Here is a 20,428-nt window from a genome sequence, read left to right on the forward strand (position 1 = left end):
GCTAATCATCATCTGTGACTGAGACTTTAAACTAAGTTATTTCAGCAAAAGTTTAAAACAAAAATATGTATCCAGTGGTCTTCAAAATGGTCACCATATGCTTACTGTTTAGACTCTGCTTGTTAGAGTAGCCCTGAGAGATGCACAGCCTGGCACACCTCCTAGAATGGCTTCTCTGTGATAGGCAGGTATAACAAGACTGGCTTTTGTCTTTACAGGACTGACTTAAGCTTCTTAACCTCTGAGGTTTATAAAAGGCTTTTACTTGCTTTATCTAGTTGAATGTAACATGTATGGGTAGGCTTTACTGGAGTTCTCAGTGATGCTACAGTTTTCTTTGTGTTAATATTTGTGACATTTTGCATGGCAAGTAAGAACAGAACACGTGGGAAGTTCGTACACCTGTGTAAATATTGTTAACAATTACTACTCTGCTGAGGATTTGGAATGTTTTGTCAAAGCCTCAGAAGAACTTTATCAAGTGTAGGAACCTGAGCTGGTGGGAGGTAGAACGCAAGTAACTGGTGCTGTGCCACATGTCCTTTTGGAGCTGCAGCTGCAGGGGCTGAGAAGTTTGCATTCCCAGTGGATCTGGACAAACACACACACCTCCCAAAGGTTGCTCCCTAATCTGCCAGCACAGCTGCCCCGTAAGTCATCCCACCAAGCAAAGCCAGGTGAAAATGATCTGATTTGCTTGAGTGTTTTCATACGAAATCTAAAGCCACCTGACACAATTTTACCAAGCTGGGTTAGGAGATGATCACGTGAGCTGTTACAACAGCAAAATCAGGAGTTAGGAAGGGGAGGTGACCTCTAGAGGTCCCTATCAACATGAAGTATTCTATTATTGTAGTTGTTTATGGCTCTTTACATTGGATGAAAGCAATTAATCTTACTGAGAAGTAAAAGTTGATAAGCAAACTTGCATTCAAAATAACTGGCAACCTGGTGTGGTGTCCCAGTTTTACATCAGGAAGCTGAGGCAGAAAGATCATTCATTTGCCTGAGACATGGGACCCTGAGAGCAGGGGTTTGTATATAATGCAAAGATTGCAGGGGTTCCAGGTGTGCAGCCTGGAATGTCTCTCTCCGTGCTATCTGCCAGCACTGATGGGGCTGTGTAGGGTGCCGTGAGGATCCCAGGTCATCCCTGAGGGGAGAAGGACACCAAGTGGAGCAGCAGTGCTCCAGCTGCAGCTCCCACTACTGCTGCTGCCCAGGAAGTTGCAGTGTGCCCCTGCAGCTGTGGTATTACAAGGCTGGAGCCATTAAAATGTCTTTTACAGCTCTGCAGGTCTATAGCTGTGACAGAACACGCTACATGAATTACATATGGTATGTTACATTAGTATATAATTAAGATGCTAGTGTAGTATATTGTTAATTCACTGGTAACTGCAAATGAAGCTATATTCCATCAAGAATCTAAACTAGCGTGTGATTAATATAGACATAAAGATACGTAATGGCAGACAAAATAGACCAAAGATGTGGAGGGCCTGGTTGGGTTAATGGGAGCCACTGTTCTGCTCACACAAAGTAAATGGTGTCTTTTTTAGAAGGGGAAGTTCAATCTTCCTTCTGGTGAAGCCAACTGTTTGTAAGTTGAGGTTATTTTGATCTGTATTTTAAAGCAATGTGGGTGTATTGAATGATACTGAAAATGATAAGTGAAGAGGAATGGGTTGACCTAGGCACTTGGAGAGAAGAGCCGCTGACTAAGACATCTTTGTGGTGGCAGGTACCTCTCTTCCTGACCCTACGTCATGCGGCTATTTCTGTCAGCAAGACTTGCTGTACAGGCTTTCTAGCTGTATGGAATAGCACCAGTCACGTGTGGTTTGGTGCAAGAGTCTGGCAGTTTAGCAATGGTCTAGCAGCTCAAATTTAAAACCAACATGGTCTCCAGTTGAGGTAATTCAGATGTGACCCTGATTTCAGGAGATAACTACTGCATTACTAACACAAAAAAAGGCTGCTTCTAAGACAAATATCATTGACCACACCATTTAATTTATTTTTTTCCCTTTCCTGGGGACAAATGCCTCATCTTCTTTCCATTCCATTCAGCCTCTGATGTAATGAAAAAACAGGTCTTTGGTGTTCTGTGGTCTATAGACATTGATTTAATAACATTTAGTGGTATGATAAGCAAAGAAAGAAAAAAACTCAGCCCAGGGTGTCTGCATCAAAGCAGGATAGCTTTTATTTCCTGTACCATCAAAAGATGCAATGCACAGCTCCAAACTGTGTAGTTGCTCACTATCATAGCGAAATGTATATTGTATCTTCCCTGTCTTTTGTATAGCATAAGATTCATTTTTAAAATACAAATTTCCCTCTTCAAATTCAGTTTTCAGTCCACAAGTAGTGGAGGTTTCTGCAAAATAATCAGTGGAAATGCTAGTATTAACTCCGAGAACAACATTATGCTCCAGAGTTAACATCCAAATAATGCACAGCTGCATACATTTGCCTCCACTGCTTTGGGCGAAGGACTGATGAAGTTCAATTAGCAGTTGCTGTGACCAGAATTTAGGTCATAGCTTCACGAGATATTTTCATTTAAAAGAAAAAGAAAAAACACCCTGCTATGATCTGAGTTAAAAAATAGCTCTTCTTGATATGTGGGGGGAATTTTTAACCCAGATTTTTTGGGTGACCTAGTTGAAGTGCAGCCACACATCAGCGCACTGGGGAGGGCAGGGGGTGTAGTGTACAGGCAGGAGCAATGCCTTGAGTGGGGCAGGAAGCTGTAAGTCACGTTACTGCTAATGCCAGCGTTTCATTTTTAGTTCTGGGTAAAGGGGTGGAAACACCAGGGAGGAGGTGGTAGCTGCATAACAAGATGGCTAGCACAACTTGACTCTTCCCTTGGGACTTGCTCAAGGTTTTTCCTTTGTAAACCTTTGTACAAGGTTTTTTCCTTGTACAACTTAAGCCAGTTTTGGGAGCTACACTAAGAATTCATTCTTAATTATTTATTTATTTTTACAAAGTAGCACTGCAACCTAGTGAGTGGAGCAGGACTTCCCCCTTCATTCTCCGTTATCACCAGTGACAGGACCCGCGGGAACAGTGTTAAGCTGAGGCAGGGGAAGTTTAGGCTGGACATCAGGAAGAGGTTCTTCACTGAAAGGGTGGTTGCACACTGGAACAGGCTCCCCAGTGAAGTAGTCACTGCACCCAGCCTTTCTGAATTTAAGAAGAGATTGGACTGTGCACTTAGTCACGTGGTCTAAACTTTTGGGCAGACCTGTGCGGTGCCAGGAGTTGGACTTGATGATCCTTATGGGGCCCTTCCAACTCGGGATATTCTATGATTCTATGATTCTTCATGGTGTCAGTGAGCTGTTGCATCCGTAAGCTCAAACCATCTCGTCAGACTTGACCTAGATCTGGTGTGAAATGAAATCTAAAACTAATCATATTTTGGTCTATTTTTAACAAGGTATATCCAGCAAGCTTCAGTAAGCAGAATGGGTTTAGACTAGTCATTGGGTAGGAGAAGCGTGAGAAAGAATGAAGAGCTGCAGGAAGTGGTTATAGTGGTTCACGAAATTGTGTTCTGTCCTTGATCGTCTTTGAGGAAAGGATGTTAGCTGGAACACAGAAGCACTCGATGTTTGGATGAGCTGCAAGGCTGAGGCCATGGCCACCTGTGGTCAATAAAGATTGCGTCTTGGCACTTTTCCTAAAATAGGTTCGTTAAGTGTGACTTGTTGGCCAAATTCTAATTGAGTGAATCCATTCTGACTCTCTCAGGGCCCCTGAAATATCAGCTGGGTAAAATGTTCACTCACAGGAACAGAGAACTTGCTAATGGCTCAGTAATTCAGTAATTGGAGTATATTCTCATTTGATGTTAATGCGTGTAGCTCAACTGGCTCCAAAGGAGCTGCTCTGTCTTACACCTGCAAAGAGTTGGACCTTTGTTTTCTGCTGATAGCAGTACCAGAATTATCAGAGCAAAATACAGAAAAAAAAGGCAATTAGAGAATAAACTGATCATTGAAAATGTTTCTTTCTAATACCAGGCAGGTACTGGTAGGGTTCTGCTCTGAAGGTTTATATCTAATAAGAGCCTCTGCCCAACTCTCTCTATTTCTGCTGTGCACTGCTGCTGAATTACAGCCCAGAGCAGGTGGCTCTCCAGCCCGGACTGAAGTCATTCCTCAATACTTACAGCTTGAAAAGCATTTTAGGATCCTCTGAGATGAAAGGCACTCCATGGCATATTTTGGGAATCAGTGTATAAAATGATTCATGCAGATAAGAGGGCTTCCTGAACACCTTTTTTTTTTTTTTTTTAAATTATAAAAAGGAATATTTTACTATTTCAGAACTTATTTTCTTGTACTTACACTTGTGTTTTATTTTTCAGCAAATGTGAGATATTTTCCTCATCTTTTCCTTTTCTCATGACTCGTGGCTGCAAGGTGTGACATTTTAGTCCAACTCCAGAATCTTTTTTTTTGTGCTGAGCATATCATGTTTTGCTAAGGCTGTCCTTCTTTCAGGCTGCATTGCAAGTGTTTCATCTGCATCTCAAAGCTAAATCCTAATAACTTTGTCAGAGACAGACTTGCAGTTAAGCCTCTTCCTGATTTTTTTTTTTTTAAAAAAAAGCGTAAAAATATTTTCAATGGGATAAACTGAGAAAGTAAGCTACTTCGCTGGTGTAGAAAATTGTTCATGAATGGCACGCTTCCTGGCGTCTTTCTGGCCTTTCTCCCGGGGCTGGCTGGTGACATTTCTGGGCCTTCCTAGGGGTTTGACATAGTTGTCTTCTCCATCTTTGGAAGTGATGCACTAAGTCTTTTCTCAGTAGACAAGACAGCGTTGCACAGTGGTGAACTGTGTTAGTGCAAGCTGTTGAGGGTAAGGGGAGTGTCAAACACCTTTTCTCCATCTACCCTCTCTGCTCCCTTGTCCAGCCTCCTCCAATCCCTCTGTTTGCCCCCTTGCTAAGCAAAGGTAATGGTTGAAGGCTATTGTGAATGGCAACGCAGGGTTAGTCCGTGGGCCCAGGAGAGAAACGAGTCCTGTTGTAATTCTCTAATAGAGCAAAAAGTCTAAATGCCATACTGATGAGTGCAACGCTGCTCGTTGTGGAGTGAGAGAGGTGGCATGAACATCATCTGTGGTTGGCTGCAGTCTGATGGACTGTGAATTTAAAGATGTTGTTAACTGTGAAGCTTATGAAAACATTGCCCCATATTATATTATATGTCCCTGTTCTGCGCCGCCAATACTGTTGCTGAAGTTCAGTCATCTGGTGTATATATTTCCATGCCTGTGTCTACTTCTGTTCAGTTTCTGTGGGAAAAGTTAAGCTGAAACAGATCAGTTGTTTCGGAGACGACAGTTAAAAACTATTTTTCCTGGGTTGTAATGTTTCTTACCAATCTCTGGCCAACAAGATTTATCATTGCTGCGGTCTGCCACAGTGATCAGAAATTAGGTGAGAGGGTTGTGTTAACATCATGGATGTGATTTTAGCTGTCGTCATGAAAATCCCCTCACATTTGGATAAATTATGGGTTGTTGAAAAATGTTGTTTTACATGTTCAGCAGGGGAGCTGTTAAATTTTTGAGGTGACAAAGGTCAGGCATGCAGAATAGGGAAATATTATGCTTCTTTGTTTGCAGCTTTTGCAAATCAAAGGCCATGGCTGGTTTGGAAGCACCACAGCAATGGGTGGTTTTAGCAAGGATACAGGATACGGGAGGATAGAGCTACCATAACCCTTTCCTCCCCAGAAATCTGTGCTCAATGGTATGGGAAAAAAGTATATGAAAAAAAAAGCAAGACTGAAAAAGGCAACCACAGCCCATACCAGGATTGATGAGGCTGGCAACGTCAGTAGAAGAATGATGATAGGAATGAACAGTGGGGAAGTCATATGTGCCACTGCTACTTACTGCCTTCGAGTGACCGCATAAGGGTGCTGGGGTTTCTGGGCCTCGAGTCCAGAGGTAACTGAGGGATGTGCAGCAGAGCTGCTGTACAGACTGCAATCCCAAAGGCTTTTCATGATGACACTGCTACCATGCAGAGGCAGCTTTTATATAAGGCACCAGTACAGGAAGAGAGCAAGAGGAGGCCGGCAGTCAGTGTTGAAGAAGAATTTGAGAAAATGGATTCATGCATGGGAATCTTTGATGGTGGTGTTGGCTTAAACTTCAGTCTGATGCAACAGATAATGAACAGGTACATGGCCAAATTTTCTAGATTTTCTTTCTCTACTGAGGATGCTCCCTCCCACGGACCATAAGATGACAGACAAACCACCCCCGTGGTGTGACTGTAAATGCTCCATCCAGCCTGGATCAGCCAAAATCTCCCCTGCAACTCTTTCTGCCATCTATTGAGAACACCGGAGGCCAAGTCCTGAACTGAAAGCAGGGAGATTCCATCTCCTGTGCTTTCAGTGTTGTGTGTAAGTATTGAGAAGGAGGAGGAAACTGCTGGGATAAAGTGCAAACAGGTAGACAGCATGGAAGATCAGAAGGAACAGGTATGTGGGTAGAAGCTCATGGAGTAATAAGAATTGCAAGTATGTGAGTGTGATTTTACATGCAAATATTAAAAAAGGCCCAAATGAAGAAGGAGGGATAGAGTGGGAGTGATTTTCCCAGAAGGTTGTGTAATTATTCATGAGGGATGAGGCTGTAAGAATCAATCATGACTATGTAGGAAGGTTTTATCTGTAGGATCCTCACCTCCCTGCTTGCTGAAGTTGGAAGGTATGAGGTAACTATTATATAATTAAAGACGTGGCTGTAATGATTAATGTAAAAAGGAACCGAGTTAAAGTTATGAGGGCATGTTGATCATTATTATTATGTAATTGAATATTTGACTGTATAAGAAAACCCCAACAATTAAAGGTATTCCAAGGGCCTACTTAAAGAAAAAGAAGCTGGTTACATGCCAGCAAATACCAAAATGGCAACAGAATAAACATAACCAAGAAAGGAAAAAAAAAAAAGTTATTAAAATTACATTAATTTTAAAAGCCACCCTAAAGCCAAACAAAACTCATAACTGAAACTAGATTTCTACAGACTCAAGTCAATGGAAACTAAAGAAAGTAAATCAAGTGAGTATAGCTTTCTGTCTTAGGATGAAGACTTGTTACAAGTTAATGTTTTCACAGGCACATAAGTGGCTTGCATTTCAGAGAGGATGATTTGCTTAGGGCCTTGAAGCTGAATGTCTGGTGAGATTCCTCTTGCCTTATTTAGACACCTAATAATCATCATTTTTAATTTAAGCTAGTTGTCTTAGGCTAGCCCTAGAATCATTGAAGAGAAATGGCACCTTCAGAGAGAAAGTCACTTTCCTCTGTCTTGGATGCCAGTCTTACCGCAAGATGACTTGTCCTTAAAAGATGCCTATTCATCTCCATTACTTATTAAAGGAGCTTAAGATAACTAAGACTTGAATAATCCATTTTCAATCCACCATGATTAAAGACATGAAATAAATCCTGCCGGTCTTGGTATCGAACATAAGGCATCTACGTTTTTAAACTGTAGCCCAAATAGCTACTTTGTAAGGCCATATGAAAACAACCTACAGTTGCAAATCGTGGTCTTTGGTATCCTTCGTGGTATCCTTGAAAGGTTAGCTCTTGAAAAGGCTGGACAAGCAGTGCAGACATGTTGGCAGGAAGCAAAGATTCAAACCTTGGTTTTGGAGGGTGATGTGCAGGAAGGACTCTGTGAACTGTCTCCCATGCTTTGCCAAAAGTGGCATCTTTTCTCTTGGTTCAACTCTATTTCAACTTTGGGATTCTCTTCAGGGGCTCCTTGGGATTTGTCTCTAAACATGTGTTTGTTTGATTGCAACATTTCTCTTTCCGGCATATGGACATCCCATGTAATTGCCCTTTTCAGGTTCTTAAGCTGTTCAGATTGGGATCCAAAACACCTAGACTGTATTCAGAAGAAGGGGATGAGAAACAAGAAATGCTCCAGCAGGATTTTTTAACCTTTTTCTCCAAAGCCTTCTTACTCTCCTTGCTTGAGACTGTACAGCTGTCTTGGTAGGTGCACTCTCTTACCTGCTTCCTTCCTCGTCCTTGTTCTCGATGCCAGAATCAGCATTTCTGGCTTGGCAGTTCTGACAAGGTGGCAAAACTATTTGCTAATGGTGTGCTGGCAGGCAGATAGGAAGGGCTGGTTAGACGAGAGAGGGGATGGGAATACAGCTGGTCTCCCGAAGGTAAGAGGGATTCCTGCTTTCCTGGTACCTATTCTCTTATTTACTTGGACAGGACGACAGGCACTTGCATCAGTGCATCACTACATGCGGCAGGGCCAGAAGGAAGTTTCACTGAACGTGTGGCTGTGAGGAAGTTTCACTGTTCATATGGCTGTGACCGGGAGGGATCACACTCTACTGAAGCATGACCACAAGGGGATCTTCTGGAGTACCTTCTGGTACCTTCTTGTGTAGCTTCGCTCTGTTTTCTGCCCCTGGCCTAAGTTCCAGGATCTGCATCCAACTTCTGAACTTACAAACTTGTTTGCTGGCTGGAAGAAGGCACGCGTCCCTCTGTTGCAACTGTGATCTCAAATGGTAAAACAAACTGGAAAACTAGTTTCTGTTGGATGCAGGAGAGGGGTTGTTATCCCTACCTTGGGAATTGCCATTAGTTTGGAAGTTGCTGTTGTTTTCAGACATTTTATGAAGAATATAGAAAATACATTTTTCCTTCCCCCATTGTTCTCTTGGTAACAAAACCTCTTTTTGAGCAACAAGCAGAAAAAACAAATCCAGGGTAAGGCTAAGGGGTTGTGGTTGTTCCGTCCACATAGTGCTGAGCAGTAGTTTACTCTTACAAAAATTCCCCTTTTGTTTTACACCTCACCTTGGATCTGGCTGACCACATTGATGGTTTCACTATTTTACTTTATAATCACAGATTCCTTTCCCCTCATTTATTGAGATCTCTACATTTCCAAGTAGGGCATCTTTTATGCAACATCAAACCGAACAGATACAATTAATTCTGAGACTTTAAATATATGTATGAGAATTGCAATGACTTTTCAAACATGAAACTTCAACAATTTAAAATTATTTTGTTGAATGAGATGACTCATTATGCCTGGGAAAAAAAGATACTGTAATTTTGTTGTATTTTCCTGTCATTAAGAAAATATTATGCTTCAAGCAGATGAAGGACAGCAAAATATGCAGACTCAATGTTACTGGATAGTGGTAGCAAAGAGAAGCACTTTACGTTTGCTCACAAGTATGTATGAGTGTGTTTCTACTTTTTGTTTCTTTAAACAGAAAGAAAGATATCAATCTTGGGGAACAAAGTAGAGCTGTGGTTTCTAAAAGACAGGCCTGAACACATCAGTGTCTTCAATCTACCGCTTCCATGTCTGTATCCCTTGTTTGCTCTGCAAGCTGACCTTCAGCAGACTTCTCTGCTAGGTCTTCCATATGTTCTGCAGCTTTTGGTGGACTTGTTGTGGATGCTGGCATATTTCCAAGGGGAGCAGGCATGTTTAGAGTGGGTGTTGGCATGCTCTCAGGGGTTGCTGGCATGCTTTCAATGGGTTTTGCCTCATTCCCAGTGGGAACTGGCATGGTTTCGGGAGGTATTGGCACACTTTCTGTGGGTGCTGGCACCCTTTCTGGGAGTGTGGGCATGTTTTTGGTGGGCTTTGGCACATTCTTGGTGGGCGTTGTATTTTCAGTGGGTGCTGGCACATGTTCAGGAGGTGTTGATGTGCTCGTGCTGGGCTGCTCACAGACATTCCCAGCCTCTGACCATGGGGTGAGATGAGAGGGGAGCTCTGGCTCCGAGACGGCATTACATGTTTGAGCATCACGGGGCTCTGGGTTGCTGCTGTTGCTTGGGAGGGACTCATCCACCTTGTGGGACACCCTGAAAGCCTCAGCCAGCTCCTTTAGCATGCTATCATCAGTGGCACGCAACTCAATGCTTGCCTGCTCAGAGGAGGAAGGGTTTGTATCAGCATCGTCTTCTTCTTCTTCTAAGATGTCATTTCCATTCACCTCTTCAGGGAACTGTGCTTGTTTTATTTTTTTGTACAATTCATTCCTCTCTTCCTGCAGAGCTCGGCAAAGGTTCTCTAGTCTCTGGATTTTCAGCACGAAGCACTCATATTCCTTGGTCCTCATGGCTTTCTGTGGTCAAAGATATTAGACACAGGCATAGGCTAAGTTTGTGTGCATGCAAATCATTGGTGGCATTGGCAATTAGAAAATAATTTGAGATCTAGTCAGCCCTCACAGGACTCTTTGAGGTAGCTGGCTTTCACTAATTGCTCTACAATAACTATGATCTTTTGTACTGAGGCTGCAAAAGGAAATTCACCCCTGTTACTGTAGTGTATCAAAATTCTCCATACAGATTTAGATCAATTTCATCCCAAAATGTTTGAAGGAATACCTGTTGATAATCTGTGCAGATGGAAGAGCATACTATATGTTCATACAGATATGCATCCAAAAGCCTACCTGGACATATGGGGGTGGGGGGCGGGGCTGGATATGAATTTTGAGTGTGGTTGTTATGTTTTTAGTTTATTTTTCTTCTGGGTTCTGTGAGAGTAGCCTGAAAAGGAATATTTTCTTGCTTCTACACCCAGTGAGGAACCAAGAAATACAAAAAATCCATAGAAATAGAAATAGTACACAGCTTCTGGCTAACCGTCAAGACCTGGTCCAAGTTCAGTGTAAGTCTGGAGTGAAACTTCAGGCAGCTTCTTATCTTATTTGAATGAGTTCCAGCATGCTTACTAATTTCCTCTGCATCGCCTCTGTGACAGCATGTTTAAAATTACAATGAGCCACAGTGCTTGCTTTCGGCTCTTAGAGTTTGTCTACAAAAGAAGTTAACGAAAGGTATGAATGTAAAGTTCATTAGGGCACATTAATTCCCTGGGTGGATGCTCTTATGCAGAAAGAAAGTAGCATAAAGTGAACTAATGCCAATTTGCGTCTCTATTACAGCATTAAGAGTTATGCATTTTTAGAGCACTTAAAATTCACAGTTACATAATTCAATTTCTCATGGACATGATGCATATTTCTGCACAATCTAAAAGTTTTAGCAGATGTGAGTTTTGTCTTTCTCTTTAAAGAGATCTTACTATCAAGGTAGCTTGAAAAAAAAAAAGACCCTTAGATTCAAGAACAGTTTTTAATTGACTTTTGGCAATTTCAGATCATTGCATTTCCCAGTTAAAGCATTATATGGTGGAAGGGGTGCATCATGAGAAGAAAAAGAACACTCACCTCTTCAATCATGTCCAGTAATGCTCTGTTACAGTTCTCAAACCTGGATTTCCATGTAGCAGTATCCTTTTCCAATTTCTTCATTTTCTTTGTCATCTATAGAACCAGGAAGAAAAGCTGAATCTCAACAGGGATCCCACACTGCAAATGGAATTAGGGCAGACCTTTGGCTGTACTCATAACTCTGCTCTCCAAAATATGCAAAAATCTCCTCATCCCAGATGAAATTATTGCAGTGAGAAATACCAAAATTTAAAAGGAGAGAGCCAAGCACAGAGTTCAGATATGAGCAGCTACTCACTTTCTCCATCTCCTGTTTGAAAGTGGCAAACACTTCATTGCTTTTGGTCAATGTTTTCTGAAATTCTTCAAACCTTTCAGAGTAGAGAGTGATCTACATCAATGGGAAAAATAAAAACAGAGTGATTTCAGAGACACCAGAACAGTGAACTGAATGATGATACCTCACTTTGGTAGAAGATAATATAATGGGTATTGTTTTTTACCATGTAAATATTTGGAGACCAAGAAGCACCAACATAAGCGAACTAAAACTGTATCTTTTTAAGGCTGCAAATTATTATGATGCCTCTGTTGCAGAAAGAAAATCTGAGGAAGAATGGAAAGACACAAGCCAGTGATTTTGAAAAGACCTGGGAATTATGGATGCTGTATTCTTGTGAATTTTGCAGCGCTGGTGCCTCTATGCAGGTTGACCAGAAATGAAAAGCTTTCCTAGAAGTGGAGACTAGTGGAAACATTTCCCTAAGTAACTCCTTGGAGTCTTCAGGAGGACAGTAATAAATCCAGTCCCTTGCTTTCCTCACAAGCCATGTATGCAATTGTGGCTGACATCTGTCGGAGAAGACTCCTAGGATGACCTACTGAATGGAAAATAGTAATGTGGTAACTGAGCCATCTCTGTGGGTGCACTGGGCTACTGGGACGTGGGCAGGGACTATCCTGAGCTGGTCTGACCACTGATGCTGCACAGGACCAGGCAGTGGGGTTAGATCCAGGTAAGAGTCAGAGCTGTGCCTGAGCCAACATTAAACCCTGCTTATTCACCTGTTCACCCAGCATCTTGATTACCTGGCAAGCCAGGCTGGGAGCTACATGCCAGCCCAGCTACACTGCTGCTGATATCCGAGCAATCTAGGGGTGAGGCATCCCCACATCTTGTTGCAGCCACAGTTTCCCCTCTCTCATCTTTCCAGTCCCCACTTGTGGCACAAGTCATGGACAGCAGTGACATCAGGCAGCATTTGATGCTTCGCTGGACACCACCACGGAAAAGGAGTGTCTCTGCTCTCTTCCTATGTTATCTGACATGGGGGCAGCCCTGCTGCTGAGCGAAGCCCAGCCTTGGCATCATGCCACCATGATCCTGCCCTGGGTGCTGCCAACCTGCATCCTGGCACCATGACGTGAGAGAGCTGAGAGGGCACCCTGTCAGCTCTGTTTTGCAGCCTGCGTGTGTACTGCAGCTGCAGGCAAGGCCACCAAAGGTGGAGAAAATAATTTCCTGGCAACCTCTTCTGCCAGCTTCAATTCACTTCATGAAGTAGACCAGAAAAAAAAAAAAAAGGTCTTTTACAATGTACCAGCTTTTAAGACTAGCAGGGGTCTGTATTTTGCTTATCAGTTTACCTCTGGTAGCCACGTGAAAATTCATCTGTGGCTGCATTTTGTCAGAAAACCATATTTCCATGTTCTTCTATCTAATGTTTGTGGATGTTTTTGAAAAATCTGTTCTAAAGATCTGAGACTATTTTTTCAAAGTACTCTCAAAACTCCAAAACCATGCAGGGTGCTATGTAAAGTACAGCTATCAGCTCTTCTGAAAAGAAGACCACCAGCCCCAGCTCAGACACTTCATCCTGGTTCCCAGGAAAGCCCAGCAACGCTGAGGTGATCGGACAGTTCGTCTGTCCAGCCTGACAACTCTCATTAGAGAGAGTGCAATTGGCGTGGCACACACTGCCTGGGACAGGGTGGGCGCAGAGCAGGCGGGGGCTCCAAGCAGCCAGGGAGCTGCCACCTGCAGGGAGCTGATGAAAAGATTAACCAGGAGCTTTATTTCCTGTGGTGCCAGCCAGCCAACACACCTCCCCTGGCGCTACTGTTCAGGTGCTGAAGAAAAGAGGATGTAGAAAGTGTTGCTAAGTGTTGCTGGGGTAGGTTTAGTTCTGATTTTCAAACCGGATAGAGTTATGTTATGATTTATGTTCCTTCTGGTTAGCTGTTATGGCGCCCATGGGAACATGTCATTGCCATAATTGCAGTGTTGTGTGGATATGCCTGAGCTAAGCTGAAACTGGGCAGTTAGGGTCTCGGTGGCTGTGAATCCTCCCCTGGCTGCAGCCCTTCCCTGCCAAGCTGTGTAAATGCACGGGAGGTTAATCCCTGCCGAGCTCTGCGCTGCGGATAGCGGAGCTCCCTGACATACAGCATACCCCTGAATTTGTATGAGGCTGAAGCCAGAGCTGGGACATGTGCATTAACAGAAACTCAGAGACATTTACTTTAGCAGCCTGAGTGCTGCCGTGTAGGTGGGACCTGATGCCAAGCAGGCCGTTTTCGGCAGACTGGCTGTCCCTACAGAGAAATGCCTGGTGTGAGGTGATGGAGCTGGGGTGGCAGCCCAGAGACTTTGTCCTGAAAAAGCTTACCTCAGTTCTGTCTCTGCTTTTCCCTCCCAACTTTCACCTATTGTTTAATTAGATAAAAAACCTGTCAGGTTTGAACAGGGCCAGCTCTGATCTCAGCTGGGGCCGTAGGCAGTACCACGGCACAAAGAATAGCTGCTGCACTTTAAATTTGAATAATAAATGAGCGAATGTTTTTACAGTGGCTGGGAGCAGGCCGAGGGAGCTGTCTCTCACAGGAGCGTGTGCTTGCGCTCCACGGTCTGGGAGACGAGGGCCAAGCAGCAGATGAGGACCCCTCCAGCCCCGCTGTGAGGTCCTAGGGCAGAGCAGAGGGGCCGCTGCTGACAGGGACAGCTGGTGAGCGTATGGCTTCGGGAAATGGTGACGTTTGCACATTTCCATGCTCTGAGGCTGACCCTGGTGTGTTGCTACAGTGACGACTCCCCTTCATCTCCTTCATGTTCCTCTCAGCTGACATAGGCCTGTGGTTGTGTTATGCTGGCTACCAAAAATGGAAGGCCTTGGCTGACTTTTGTCTTCTTGCTTAGTTTCAAAACATGATGCTAAAGAAGTCCACATAAGCAATGTTCCTGGGGAGGGTGTGCATCCTCTGGGAGGTGCCACCACAGTTTGGGTGTATTTCTTGAGCAGGCACCAATTCCCTGCAACCATTTGGAGGGCTGGATTTGGCTGTCTCAAACACGCTGTGCTGACCAGAGACAGGACTGCATGAAGCTGTTGTCCTCAGGTTCCCTTCAGCTCAAGGAAGCACAGGGTGTTCCATCACCTCCTCCACACTGGGGTGTTATATCACTCAGTACAGTATGCAGTGAGTGCTATATTAAGGCTTCTAATTGTCTCGTTGATCAGTATCTTCTCATAATGTCCATGCAGTCATTTCTCTGTTAATATCTATTGGTCATTTTATGCTGCTGTTTGCATCAAGGAGCTCCTTATGCTTTTTCTGTTCTGCACTTGTACAGCACCTTGCACAATGGCGTCTGGTCCATGTGGGAGGCCCTTCAGTGCTACCAGGCTGTAAATAATGCTAATTATTGTTATTATTCCCAGTAATTCCAAATGGAGGCTGCTGTGCAAGTGATAGTGTGCATACGTGAACAGAACACCTAACTGCACGTTTCATTTCAGCAAGTGAACCCCTTAATTTTCATCTAAACAGTTCTGCAAGGGGCACATGTATTATCAACGCCTTTGCACACTTGTTTGACTGGATTTTTCTAAAAACAATTTTACCATTTCAAATGTATGCTTAATGTACTCTGTTTTTTATCAACATGTTCACCTTCATTAAACTGGCTACAGAGGTCTGCCTGCATACAAAACTCTTTTTAGTTGACCATAAAAGTTTAATTAAAACCACTCTGAGAAAATTGGGACTGCATTTGGGACTGACTCAGCCGGAGGCCTTTGAGGTTTGATTGCAGAACCTGTCCAACAGGTGTCAGCAGCAGTTCACCTGATATTCTTCGGTGTGCTACCTGCTTATCTTAGCCTTTGAAACACCACATAAAGGACAACATATTTCCGGGTTGTCATTTTAACACTAGCCCATCTTGACTGATCGACAGGTAGGAGTTAGATCGTCTACAAGAGCTAAACTTGAACAACTTAGCAGTATGCTGAACTGTGAGCAAGGGCTTTGAAAGTACTTGCTGATGGGTGAGGAGCTGAGTGGCTGCAGGACTGACTGCCCCAAAACTCTGCTGGGCGGGACCATCCTCACAGATATGTAGATGAAGATAAGAATCCATGACAGTTTCTGTAAGTCCAGGAAAATCTACTGGCGCTGTCTTGTTTTGCAGTGAAAGTCTGTCATATCACCTAGTTTTCTCACTTGTGTTTGAGGCTGAATTATTGTGTAGGGGGAAACCTTTTTCCACCTATTTTCTGTTTCTTGCTCTTACTGTCTTACTCCAGCCTGACTTTTAATATAATTTGGGGAAATCATGTTATTTTATTGAATGTTTCAGAATCCAAGTACCAAAAGCCCAGAGGCTTCTCTGTATAAACCCTCTGTAGGCAAAGTTCAAGCTAAAGTTAAAGAAAACTCTGCTGTCACACCCCGGTCCAGAAAAACGCATAGCACATCAGCTCGTTTGGTAGATATGTTCCATGGTATGCTTGTACCTCAGTGCTTTGCTGGGTTAGAAGCCTGCCTGAAGGATAGTTCTGGTAAATAATCAAGCCAAGGCACCCACGTTGTTGTGAGGTTTAGCACTGTAAACACTCATAAATACCACAACATGATCTGCAGTAGGGGACGTTGCCTTAGAGTTAGCTCAAAAATAACCTTTTTCCTTCACCATAGTCTGTGTGATGTCGAATGAGACTAGAAGGAATACACAGAAAACAGTTTGTATACTTTACCTGAAATGTGTCTCATGGACTAAAAGTGGGCAAACAAAGGCACACCATGCAATCACCTCTCCTACGTCACCTGTGCCTGCAGGACAGTCTCTTGTTCCTTTAACATTTTGGCTTGGAGCTTCCATTCTGCAGCTTGGTTCAGGAGCTGTGGTTTGGGCAACAGAAAGCAAATTGTTAGATCCCCATTTTTTCAGTTGGAAATCCTCAACCTCCAGCTACATGTGCTTCTGTTGCTGCTACCTTGGTAAGGAGTAACTTAACTCTCAGATGAATGTGGGAAGAGGCGTCAGGCAAGATCGAATACTTATTGCTATCCTCAGAAGAGGAATGGGGCATTTGATTAGAATAGGCATATCTGAATATTAGTTTAAAAACTGCTTGGAATGAAGTGTGTAGTACAGTATGCCCTAAGAAGTATGGTATTTAAGCATATCTTCATGTGACCTGTAGAGTGTGGTTACGACACCTTCTGGCATTGTCATTTCAGCACGGCTCAGGCTAAATTTCAGCTCTCCTGTGAATGGCAGACTCCTTTTTGCAATAATGATCAGGACTTAGCATACAGATGTGGTCACAGTCAGGCATGTCTCAAAAAATCTGCTAGCTTCCAAAAAGGGAATGCACAGTAAATGTCACGCAAAATCAAGCTCTGGTGTCTGTTATCTTAGGGCTCCATTTGCATTGACATGCCATCAGCAGAGACTCCCAGCTCGGGGTGAAAAATGCCTCACTTAGATCAAGGAGGCAGCCCAAGAAGAGTTTGATTGCAGTTTCATCCCTGGCTGCTCCTGGGAAGATGTTATCCCTACTTCAAGGCATTAGCAAAATGATATTGGGACGTGTAGACTGCACATTGGAGGATCGGCTGAGGGTGAATGAATTGTAGGAAAAGGTGTGTGGACACTTCTACAGGTTGCAGTTTGGAATCAGCACTTCCAAACTATTCTAGCAATTGGTTTGTCTGAAACTGGGGAACATTTATTGAAGTGTTAAAAAAACTTCTAGTGCCTAACCATCATGTATACAGTGTTACTTTTACTGGTTAGGCTAAATGTATTTCAGGAAAAAAAAATGCTAATGATAGCTTGAGAAATGAAATATAAACAATTTCATTTGCCACTGGATTTTCTTCTGTTGGACTAAATCGTACCATTTAAAATAACACAACTGGGCTTTGAAAATATGTTGAAAATTTCTGTATAAGTCAATAGAACCCACTCATGCTGGAAGTGAAAGATGAGTAGAACCACATGCAGAAAATATATTTGATCCTAGTAAAAACCTTGATTCTAAACATTTAGTTAGAAATAACACATGCAAACTACTTGAATTTCACCTGGCAAAAGGGCTGAGGATGTATGCTATAAATGCTGATCGAACAATATAATGACTTCTCTCCTTCTCCAGCTATTTGTGGCACAGAGACTCAATTAGACTTGTATATATATACATATTTATATATAAGCTCTAAAAGGTACATTTTCTCCATCCATTTGGCCTTTTGATTCAAACCCACTGAATTATTAGCATCTACAGTTTCCAGGATAAGAATGATTTGCAGCTTAGCCATGTATTGTATGAAGAAATACCATGTTCTGTTAGTTTTATACTTGCCTCTTAATAATTATTTTAAGAATTTAATTTGATGTCTGTTTCAATTGAGGTAAGTCAAATTCTGAGTTTAGATCTTGTGGGCTAAAATTTCAAGATTTCGAATAGGTCATGTCAGCATGTCCTAGCTATTAAAATGGTGTGATAGGAAAAGGCCTAGGTTAAAAGGGTTTCCTGGGAGAATGTATGTTCCTTGCACATGAAAATATATTTTTTAAGTTTGGATGAAATCTGGATTTTTAAATTTCAGGTTTCTGTGATATCTAGTTGGTGATTTAAAAAAAAAAAAAAATCATTTGAGTATTTATAGGGTGTCTGGGTTGAACATTTATTGGAAGTTCTTTGAAAACCTCCAGGGCTACCCAGTCTCCAGGCCAGTCATTGCTTCCAAGAACTGGGCTTTTATCTGTATTCCTTAAATCTTGGCTAGGGTTACCCTCTTATCCAGTGTTCCTGGGATAATGAAGAGGCCTTGCTTCCCCTGCCATGTCTTCTGCCACAGTATGATAGATGTGAGATGGGCAGAGAAAGCAAAGTTGCTTCTTTTGCCTAGTAATGAAATGTTTCTTCTCTACTATTGACCCACATAGCTTCTGTAGCTAGTTAAAATCCAAGAGTTAATAAATTCTTCTGTAAGGAAAGCAAGCTGCAGAGAGGTTTGCTCAAATTAATGTGCACTCTTATGCAGCTTGGGGTCATCTACAAACACCAAGCTGAGAGAAACTGCATCAGGAGAACTGACACATTTATTAATTGGCTATGAAGTGGTAACAAGGAGGCTGAAGTATAAAAAAATGATTCAATATTGCATGAGGTGTTTACAAAACAGAACTTCTGTGAAGCCTGGTGTTGTTAGACTATATAATTAGAGCTAAGATAGCTGCTGGAGACCCAGGCAGTCACATCATGCTCTGGTCTGAAAGAGCCAGTCCCCAGGAACACACATTCTCATTTAATGACATGGACCTAGGGGCTGGTTTAGTGAAAATTAGGCTTCCCCTTTTTGCTGCCAGATTTTACAAAATTCCGATTATGTAGAAATCTGATCATTACCGTCCAGTCACATGCTTGAAAGCCACAGAAGCTTTAAACTATAGTTAACTACAAATCAAAGTTTGCTTTACGAGTGCTGAAAATGCATGGTATGTCGAGGAAGTCCCAGGTAGTGCTGACCAGTAATGGGATGATAGTAAAACTGCATCTTTAGGTCAGGCTGACCCTTTGGGAAGGCCACACAGCAAAACAAACGATTGCTGCTTACTCAGGGAATCACATTCTTGTTGCATGTGAAGAATGAATTGTGTGAGAATGAGTCAATCTGCCTGTTGAGCTGTGATGTGCAGAGGCTGCAGGAGAGGACATCTCTCCTTGAATGAGGTAAAGAAATTTTGTATACGAGCAAAGATTCCTACATGGAAGAACTGCATAGAAAAACATCAAAGCGAGCCTCCAAGGAGCAATCAAATTGATAAAAGAATATAAAAAGTCTCATTTAAAGATATTTGCAAAATCCTGCAGCAAACTGATGCACAAGGATGTCAAAAAATGGTATGCGGAGAACTGGTATGTACAGGAGGCTGGAGTGCAGCAAGGCTCTGACTTTGCACATTTGAGCTGGAGAGAGAGCGAGCTAAATGAGAGGACTCAGTCAAAAACACCTTAATTTCATACATATATATACATACCCCCACACAATAGCTGGGTGGGCGGGAGTAAGAGCTCAGCAGTATGACTGAGAGGGGAGATGTGTAGGCTAGCTCTCAGTACTGGGCTACCTGTGATGAATTGTGACACACTGGTCGTGCCTTGTCTCATGGCATGGCTTTGGCCAGTCACTGAAATTTTCCAGCTAAAGCTACCTTGCTCTGAGGTGATGTTAGTAATATATCACCAAACTATCTCAAAGGCAGGGTTCTGAGCATTAGCTTGGGAAGTATGAAAAAAATCTTTGAACACGGTGCATTTAATTATACACCCACTACTTAAAGTCTGTGTGTCTTGTTTTCGAACCTGTTATTTCATAGGTGCTAGTCATACATTCAGCAAAGCCACAAAGGAAATCTCCCACTCCCAAATGTAGATGGTGGTGACTTTCATGGCTTTAAAAGAAACAAAAATAATAAAACTGTGTGCATCAACTCTGAATAAAATGCAGAGAGAAGATTTGGCTACAATCAGGGCCAGGCACTGCAGCAGACAGCACCAAAGCTCATATTCTCTGAGGCACTGCAAGAATGGTCATTGACACAAGGCTGTGTTTGTGAGTTTTCCACATGGTCAATCTGTCTTTTGGATTTTATTTTATTTTTTCAGTATCTGAAATCTGAGACTCAGTAGCAAAACTCACAGTGGCAGTAGTAAAGTAAGCCCAACTTTGCCTTGTCATTGTAAAGCATTTCTTGGAAATGTTTCCCGGGGTTTGCACCTGCTTAGGATGAACTGTCATGAGTGAAATTTTGGACTTTGGCTTTAAATAGACCTCACA

At 42.7% G+C, this 20,428-nt stretch overlaps 1 protein-coding gene across 1 annotated transcript in view; it reads right to left on the bottom strand.

The window, feature by feature from the left end:
- Positions 1-9,020: 9,020 nt before the first annotated feature.
- The window catches only part of TXLNB (taxilin beta), a 35,524-nt gene continuing 24,116 nt past the window's right edge, over positions 9,021-20,428 (bottom strand). The window contains exons 7-10 of the mRNA XM_083830935.1: positions 16,403-16,477; positions 11,595-11,687; positions 11,294-11,389; positions 9,021-10,180 (exon numbers count right to left, since the gene is read on the bottom strand). Of these exons, the coding sequence (XP_083687061.1) occupies positions 9,389-10,180; positions 11,294-11,389; positions 11,595-11,687; positions 16,403-16,477 (1,056 nt within the window). The 3' untranslated portion in view covers positions 9,021-9,388. The remainder of the gene's footprint in view (positions 10,181-11,293; positions 11,390-11,594; positions 11,688-16,402; positions 16,478-20,428) is intronic.

This window comes from Anser anser (assembly GCF_964211835.1).
Source record: "Anser anser genome assembly, chromosome: 3".
Classification (NCBI taxonomy): Eukaryota; Metazoa; Chordata; class Aves; order Anseriformes; family Anatidae; genus Anser; species Anser anser.